This window comes from Orycteropus afer, unplaced genomic scaffold (genome assembly GCF_000298275.1).
Source record: "Orycteropus afer afer isolate SDZICR_OR568_19922 unplaced genomic scaffold, OryAfe1.0 scaffold00195, whole genome shotgun sequence".
In the NCBI taxonomy this organism is placed as follows: Eukaryota; Metazoa; Chordata; class Mammalia; order Tubulidentata; family Orycteropodidae; genus Orycteropus; species Orycteropus afer.
The window spans coordinates 308727-318174 of NW_006921782.1; the positions used below are offsets into that span (position 1 = coordinate 308727).

General features: G+C 40.9%; 1 protein-coding gene across 1 annotated transcript in view; it reads right to left on the bottom strand.

Moving 5' to 3' along the window:
- Positions 1-7738, bottom strand: part of CCDC191 (coiled-coil domain containing 191) — a 149583-nt gene extending 141845 nt beyond the window's left edge. Inside the window, exons 1-2 of the mRNA XM_007947851.1 lie at positions 7649-7738; positions 4765-4803 (exon numbers count right to left, since the gene is read on the bottom strand). Of these exons, the coding sequence (XP_007946042.1) occupies positions 4765-4803; positions 7649-7738 (129 nt within the window). The remainder of the gene's footprint in view (positions 1-4764; positions 4804-7648) is intronic.
- Positions 7739-9448: the final 1710 nt, after the last annotated feature.

Consider the following 9448-nt stretch of genomic DNA (forward strand, 5'->3'; position numbering starts at 1 on the left):
CTTGTGTCAGGCACACCTTAGTCCTCAAGGAGATATCCTTGCTCCTCAGCACTTGAAACAGTTCCTTCGCAGTTGACTTTCCCAATGCTACACGTGTAGCTCCATATGTCTCCTTTTTTAGTGTTTTCACGCAAATTCTTCTGCTAGTTGGAGTTTAGTCCACTTCAATATCCTTCCCTTCAAGGCTCAGGGGTCCAAGATTATCTTCTGTATCTGTGTTAATAGGTTCCCCTTTTCTTTGTTGAAGAAGGTCTGTGCAGTTTTCCTGCCTATTTCACCATCTTACTGGAACCTCTGCACTTCATCCCAACTTAAATTTTTTAAGCTAACACCCAAACAAACAAAAAATAAACAATAAACACAGGATGGTAGACTTTACTTAGTTCCTCAAGCTATGAGTGAAAGAAATAACTTTGTATGATGTGCCATCCCAGCTAAGTTAGAATTTGTACAGGTTTTCAACAGAAAAGGTAGAGAGCTTGGGAGATAAGAGGAAGAAGACTATCTTGAAACTAAAAAAGGAGTAGAGTCTGGAACTGAGATGGAGGTAAAGAGAAATGCTTGCTTTGTTCTAACAAAGTAAATATTTGAGATATCATTGAAAACCAAGATTTTAAAAAAACAAATACGAGATTGTGCTAGAGATTAGAAATAATCTCTGAATTTCTTTGTTTTAAAATATCACATCCTTAACCATACTTCTTCCCAATATATGTAAGAGATACCAAAAAACCAAACTCACTGCCATGGAGTCGGATCCAACACATAGCAACCCCTCCTTGGGTTTCTGAGACGGTACCATTATGGAAGTAGATTGCCCAACCTTCCTTCTGAGGAGTGGCTGGTGGGTTTGAACCACCAGCCTTCTGATTAGCAGTCAACTACCTTAGGCACTACGCTACCAGAGCTCCCATATAAGAGATAGGTCTATCTCGAATTATACTTCAGTGAGACAAACATTGTCTTTGTAACAAGTCATTCTTTCAATAAATCTTGTTGAAGAGTACTCTGTTAGTGCTGTGGCGGGATTAAGGAGCAAACAAAAGTAAAACCTTCTGTTCTCAAGGACTTCACTTTTCTTTTGGTTCCATAAGCCATGTGTGCAATAAACAAAAACTAAAGAACAATTCTAAGAAAATACAGGGTGATTCAAAAGAACCAAACACCTTCAAAAGCATATTGCTCAGTAACTGGATATATATAATCCCAGAATTTGTAAAGGAACCATGCAATTATATCTATGACCTTATAAATGCTCAATACATGCGCCCTGTGTCCCATGGCACACATCAATTCCATGGTGTGTTCCAGTCTTTTCATCACCTATGCCCACTGTTATGAATAGAATTATGTCCCAAAAAACATATGTTGAAACCCTAACCCTTGTACCTGTGACTGTGACCCTGTTTGGAAAGACGGGTTTTCTTTCGTTATGTTAATGAGAGCATTGTAGAGTAGCGTAGGTCCTAAACCTTATCCCTTTTGAGCAGTGTCTTATAAAAAGAGCTGAATAGACACAGTGACACATACACAGGGAGAAGACAGATGTCATGTGAAAATCCCTTTAAAAGCCAAGGAACACGTGGGCCACCAAAAGGGAAGGACCTTTTCCTAGAGTCCATGACCTCGTTTGGACTTCTACTCTCCCAAACTGTGAGACAATCATGTCTGTTCTATAAAGTCACCCACTTGTGGGTTTTTTTTTTTTTTTTCAATTATGCAGCATTAGGTAACTAAGACAACCATGGATGGCAGAAACAGTGGCCACAATGCACTCCTTTATTTCTTGAAAGCCATGAATATTGGAAAAGTGTCCAATTCATTTTTAACCACTCTGCATAGAAGGAAATACTTTATCAGTATGTATCAAAGGCAATTTCAAGGGAAAGAGTAGTAGAGGATGGGATAGTTCAAGTGTGTGGTAGTTATGTCAACTTGGCTGTGCTTGGTTTTGAGTGGCTGGGCAGCTGGATATAGTTATTCCCCATGATGAGACAGGTAATCAGCTCCATAGTGGAATCTACTGTGAGTAGCTGTGTAGCTGCCTTAGGGATGCGGTCTGCTTCCAGTATATAAGAAGATACTTTGAGGAAGTTACATTTTGGCACATCTGGGTCCTACATTTGGCTGAGTCTTCATCTCAGTGGCCTGCCATGTTGTCTGCCAATCTTGATACTGTTTCTGGACTTGAACTAGTGGCCTGTGTGTTCCTTGATAATTTTGGCATTGTGCCATTTTACTTGTTGACCTTGGGTTTGTCAGCCTCAGCAGCCAGCAGTTGCTTGAGTTAAGAGAGGCCTTCAGTTTCAGTGGGCCAGGAGCAAGAGGCAGAGCCCAAGGTTGAGGTGCCTTCATCCAGCCCCTAGAGCTGGCACTGTGAACTCGGACTCTAGCCTATGAAACTGTAAGATAATAAATCCCTGTTTGTTAGAACCACCCATTTGTGGTATTTCTGTTATAGAAGCACTAGAGAACCAAAACAAGCTAGGTGAGGGGGTTTGTTCACTGAGAGAGGTCATCTCAAGCTGAGGTTTAAGGGAAGGTTCTGGGTGGGCTGCAGAAAAGAAGTATATTTCATACTGGGGGTTAAGAATGAGTTGAAGCAAAAGAAAGATTCATCTGATGAAGGAGAGGGTAATTGTTCTGACAGGAGTCCTACAAGGTACAAGTAAAGAGACCATAACAGGTTGATATTACAGGTAGAGAAAAGTCCTTAAATGCCAATTTAGAAATTAGGTAGTTTCATCTGCTGGCACACAGAATCACTGAAGATTCACAAGTACAGAACTGACAGAATAAAAATGATTTTTAGAAAGTTCAATCAAGTAGCAGAATGCTTTGGGGTAGTAAAATGAATTAGTCTATCAAATCAGGGGAAGGATGAATTATAAATCATGGTAGACTGTTACAATTGAGGTAAGCTGCCCCAGGGCTCACTGTTTTACTCTAATTTCTGCCAGATTCTAAGTGACTTCAACATCCCTGAGGATGACTCACCAACTCAGGGTTTGCTTGATCCAACAGCCTTCCCCTCCATTCTAATGCAACAATTCACTTACATGGTAATCCTGAACCATGCCATACACAATTCACCATTGCTCAAACCAAACTCTGATAATCCACTCTCTAACATCAACCTCTCTCATCAACTCTATGGCAGTGAGAACATAAACTTCCTATCCACCCTCCTTTTTTTGCTCCCCCTACTACACTGGAAGGAATCTTGAGGTGGTGCAAATAGTTAAGCATTTGACTACTGGCCAAAAAGTTAGTGGTTCGAACCCACCCAGAGGCATCTCAGAAAATAGGCCTGGCTAGGAAACCTTCCTGGGCCCCATCTCAATTAGCATCCCCCACATATGCTTCCATTACACTCCTTAATTCCTCCATTACCTTTAAGTAAATTGTATATTTCCCACTGAGTTATAAACTCTAGAGGGCAGGGACTGCACCTGTCCTGTATACTGTTTTATTACCAGTGCCCAACATAGTGGGCTAACATTTAGTAGGCACCTAATGTAAAATGGCTGAATAAATAAATAGTTAAAACCAAAAAAAAAAAAAAAAAAAACCACTGAAAAAAAGCCTAAACATGTTGCCACTGATTTGATTCCGATTCATAGTGGACCAGCATTGGGTTTCCGAAGCTATAAATCTTTATTGGAGTAGATTGCTCTATCATCTTTCCGTGGAGCACCTGGTGGGTTTGAACCACCAACCTCTGGTTAGCAGCCAAATGCCTTATCCACTGCACCACCAATTATTAACTCTGGTCTTAGGCCTATCTGGCCTGTAGCTTATGATGTCTGTGAATTTAGATAATAAATCTTCAAAATAGTACAAAGCAGAAGAATATTTTTTCCCAGGAAAATGTTTCATGATTTTGCAACATGTGTTGCACAAATGAATTAAATATGGCAAATTGCCAAATTGACACTCAAAGGCATGCACCTAAAGTGGTTTAATGGTATATTTCACTTAAATGGCACAGGATTCAAAAATACACAGTTCAGCATGAAAGAGATCTCAGAAGTCACCTAACCTAATTACATCTCCTCAAACGTATTCTTCATTAGCCCTAACATTAAGTGGTCACTTAGACTCCCTTGAATACGTCTTGTATTAGAAAGCTCTTCTCTTTGAGAGAACATCTATGCCATTTTTTAGATAAATCTAGTCATTATAAAATTTTTGCTTATGATGCACATGTAGCTTCTACCTATTGGTCCCCTTGGTTAATGTAACTATAATCCAGCCTTTCAAACATCAAACATCTTAGGGAGGCTACCATATCCTCTCCAAAAGCTGCTTTTCCTTCTTCACTGGAACCTCATGGCATTTGAAAGGGTATTTCTATACCCTTTTGTTGCCATTCTTCCTTAAACACTTTCATGAGAAGCAACAGAATGAAAAAAAAAAAATACTAAAATACTAAAAAGTATAAAAACTAAGGCAACATAGTCACATGGGAATAAAAATAGCACAGTATGTACAAAATGGTGGCATAGTGCCTAAGGCATTTGACTGCTAACCAGAAGGCTGGTGGTTGAAACCCACCAGCCACTCCTCAAAAGGAAGATTGGGTGATCTACTTCTATAGAAATACCACCTTGGAAACTCAAGGAGGGGTCGCTACGAGTCAGATCCAACTGGATGGCAATGAGTTTGGTTTGGTTTGGTTTGGTCTGGTTTTGGTATTCAGTTTCCATCTGATTATGTCTTACTCTCAATTCTTTTTCAATCTTAATTTTGAAATATCCTTACCTTCATCCATTGCTGCACATTGTCAGGGTCAAAGGCAGGCTGCAGAAAATATACATAGAATATTAATACACAGCTATATCTATATCAACTTTGTCATTTTAATCTATCTTTCTGACTAAAGCATACACAAAAGTGCCCTATATTCTTTCTCCCCAGCATTTCATTAGAAAGTTCAGCACTAATTAGCAACAGAAGAACGCAGAAAAGCATGAGGAAGAATCATTAAGTATTCTCTGGGACATTGTTTGACTGTTTTTATCCCTTGCTTGGGTCACACCTCTAGAGATTCTAATTAAATTGTTCTGGGTGGTATCCAGGCATTAGTACTTTTCAAAATTTCTCAGGATTAGTGCTAACAGAAACATTACCTACTGCCATCAAGTTGATATTCTGAAGCATAGCCACCCCCATAGGGTTTCCAAGACTGTAAATCTTTTCAGAAGTAGATTACCTCATCTTTCTCCCATGGAGCAGCTGGTGGGTTTGAACCACCGGCTAGCAGCCAAATGCCTGACCCACTGCACTACCAGAGCTCCTTAGAGAAATAGGAACTCACTCATTGCCGTGGAGTTGGATCCAACTCATAGTGACCCCTCCTTGAGTTTCCAAGGCAGTATCACTACAGAAGTAGATTGCCCAATCTTCCTTCCAAGGAGTGGCTGGTGGGTTTGAACCACCAGCCTTCTGGTTAGCAGTCAAATGCCTCAGGCACTATGCTACCAGAGCTCCTAGAGAAATAGTAGGTATGGTATTGCCTCATGAAAATCCAATCAGATTAATTAGCCAAATTATCCAAAAGGTCAGTTGTTTGAATCCACAAGCCACTCTGCAGGGGAAAGATGTGGCAGTCTGCTTCCACAAAGATTTACATCCTTAGAAACCCTATAGGGCAGTTCTACTCCTTTCTAGAGGGTTGCTATGAGTTGGAATCGACTCAAAAGTAATACATTTGGTTTTTGGTTTTGGTATCCAAGTGTTAAGGAAGCAAATACTCTTGTAGAAAAGTGTGTCCTTCTTGTTGTTAGGTGCTGTCAAGTCGATTTGGACTCATACTGACCCCATGTAGTAGAGCAGAACTACCCCCACAGAGTGTTCTCGGGTGTAATCTTTACTGAAGCAGATCGTCAGGTCTTTCTCTCATGGAGCCACTGGGTGGGATCAAATCGTCAACCTCCTGGTTATCAGATGAACACTTAACCATTGCGCCACTGGGGCTCCATTTCCTTCTCCTTAGCCTCTTTTTTACAGGGGTTGACTACAGCAAGAGGTTTTCTTACATTACCTTGATCAGAGATATTGTTCAGTACAATAAGAACTGGGGGAGTAGAGGTGAGCGGTAAACAGTTTTACTTCTACTATCACACAAAACAGAAAATGAAGTAGAAATCAAGTAAATTTCCACTCGGGTCAGCAAGATATTATCTGAAATTAGAAATCAGACTACCAGGACATCTCTTTTCTTCACTTTGTAGTTGCTAAACTCAAGCAGAATTCCCTCTAATAGTCACTTAACAAATAGAAATATTTGCTTTGCTAATAATTCTGGTGGGTTTTAAATAAATAAGAAAACATCTCAACTAGCAAGCTGACACAGGAAGGTGGGAAACGTATAATACACTTCACTCACATAACACTTCACCTTCAAAACACTTACAGATACTAATTAATGCAGCTGTACTGCTGAATAATTTTGTCACAGAAACAAAGAAAGAGCTGCTCCTGTTAAAATACAACAGAACTTCAAGAAGCCCTTAAAAAGGAAAAAAAAAAAAAATAACAAAACTTTTTATACTCTAGGCAGCAACAACAAGCACTAGCAGCAAAAATCCTTCATTTTAGAGTCCTAAGAAATTGCCCCAGATTTTTACCTTTCATCAAGTTTACACTGATAACCTATTTCAAGTTCAATCCATTATGTAACTTATACAATAGGTGCAGACTCAGTTTCCAAGTCTCTCTAAAGCTCCAATCTTCACTCTTCAGTATCTAAGACAAGATATTCATTACGTTGGAGTATGTCCAGTACATGATTCAGTTGGTATGTTTGGAATAAATTGCAACGACAGCTACCTAAGATCCTCAGAAAGGTCACTTGTCTACAGTATTAGCAAAGTGTAGCTTAAGGGGAAAACGGCTGGTGAAACTGTTCTTTAGCTGAAAGCTGAGTAGCCGCTCCATTTTGGGACTCTCATTCACATTTAAAGTATTTATTTTTGTGGCTGTTAAAAATGAGTTTGTGGAAAGCACACTCCATGTGACTGCAGCTTTACATGTGAACTTACATGTGCTTCAAGTTTAAAATTTCCCTATCAGTTTTTCTGGTCTTCAGAAGCTAACGAATCAAAAGAGGTAAGAAATAGGGACTCTCTTTTTTAGAATGTTGGTTGTGTTAGGAATTACCATGTGAATCAAATGTTGATATATTTAATATCCACTTGCATTCCTGAGTTCACTTTAGATCCTTCACGTAAAACTATTAAGGGGAAGGGCTTGAGGCAGAGGGTTTAATGTGAAGACCACCTCTTCCCCTAAAATTAAGGTTAGTTCTCCCTGATTTGCAAAACATCAACAACTGAAATGTACAGGAACTCTTCCAAAACTGTGGGAGGCGGGGTGCTATGCTCTTCATTAGGGTTGGAGACTACTGGACCTCTGCGGCTTGACAAAAGCGTTAGATTGAACCAGTTATTCCAGCTGCCCACCAATGTTATAAAGCACCCATACTCCGAACCTTCTAAGACTCGGTCACGCCAGACGACGCTGGCTAGGGGGCAGCCAAGGTAGGGTCGGCCCAGAGAAGGATGTCCGGGGGTAAGAGAAAGGATGGTCAAAGGGCGGGGCTGCGCATAGGTCCCTGCTCCCCAGAGCTCCCGACAGGGATCACCTTGGGACTTGGCTTCCTTGTGAACCGTTTCCAGCCATTCACTCCCGTCCTCTTCCTTGAAGCGGACCTTTCTTGGGGTGTTAACAGCATTTTCCAGATTTAGGCCCGGACAGCGGCCAAAGCTGCAATAACTGCTCCTTTGAACAGGCTGCTTCCGGGTCAAATTGGGAGTTGTAGTTCTTCCACCCACAAAGAAAGCATTTTAACGGACCTGGTCGAACCACCACTCCCAGGAGGTTTTGCGCAGACCGAACGCGTTAGCCCAGTTACCTATAGCAACGGCAGCTGTCTCTCAGCCTCCGGGCCATCAGTTCTTTCTTTGATATTACTTTGGCTTCTTACTGGCGCCCAGTGATGACGCACCGCCTCTTGATTGGCTTTGGCTCGGAGGCGGTGGTTTAGGGACCTAAGAATACTGTAAGCCGGACACGTGGAAGCGAACTGCCAGGAGTTTGAGGTGTCTTAGGGCCAAAAAAGTTGAGAGGTTTGCAGGTAAGCCCCCCTTTCCCGCTGGTGTGGGAGCCGTTAGAGATGGAGGAGTCGTTTCGCGACCGGACGCTTACTGGTTGTGTTGCAGTAAATGTAGCTGTGCACCCCAGCTATTTCTGTCCCCTCTTCTGGTTCCCATGATGGATCTTGACTTCTGTAAGTCCAGATTACCCCAAATCGTGTGACCTTCGCAGCATCTCTGCGAAAATTACTTCCTTTCGCCTGACATCTGTTCAAGGGTCAAGTTTTCAGCCGAAAGTTGTTTTCAGACTGACCAGAAGATTTGGGAGTGTGGGACGCTCTCAAAGACCTGAGCTGGGTGCGTGGAACGACGAAAAACTCATCCTTATTGGCTGAACCTAGGTGTTGCCCGGGACAGACCTTTTTGGAATACAGGGCCACATAAAGCAGGTTAGAGCGGGAATTTTGGACCCGTCTACTTTGTGGCTGTATGCCAAGAATACTGTAAGGTGACCTTAGTCATCTTCTCTAATAATTCTTGGACCCTCGATTTGTTCATCGGTAAAATGGGGGCTATAATACCAAAATAATTGGGCTATTGTATCGTTAACAATGTATGGAACTGTCTGCCCAGAAAATATAAACTAATTTTGAGACTGAAAATGAAGTCAGGGTAGCCTTGCTCTTAGATTGCTTCAGTGATCCTAAGATTTATCCTGGAATTTGATTGTCCATCAGAGTCGGGATGGTTGAATAAATTGTCTTATATACACACTATGCAATATCAGAAAGTAATTATTTTAAAAGGATGAGTTAGGATTATGTATCTTCTTCGGAAAAGAGATTGTGTATACCTGGGAAAAAAGCAAATCACAGAAGAGTGCTTATAGTATAGTTTGTTCCCATTTTTGTAAAAGCAAACCATGACCAAAAATACCTCCTTTCATATGCAAGTATGTTTAAATGTTTGAGTATGGAGAAGAGTCGTAGAATCTGAAAGGATGAATAGAAACAGAGGAGGAAGATAAGGGAAAACAAGAACAATAATAACACAGTAGCAAAATGGAACATATGGCTACAAAATTATACCTTAACATTAGTTAATATGCTATGGACAAGATGGAACTTCTCATTGGCTACCAGCCAATTAGAGTACAGCCTTTAAAGCCGTGATTTAAGTTCCTGCCCTGCTACTTACCAGCTGATGATTTTATTAACCTCAGTTTCTTCATTTGTAACATGCAGATAATAATAGCATCTATCTCATGAGGTTGATATGAAGGTTATCAGACCTAATATGTAAACAGTACCTGACACGTTGTTGTTGTTGTTGTTGTTACGTGCCCTGGA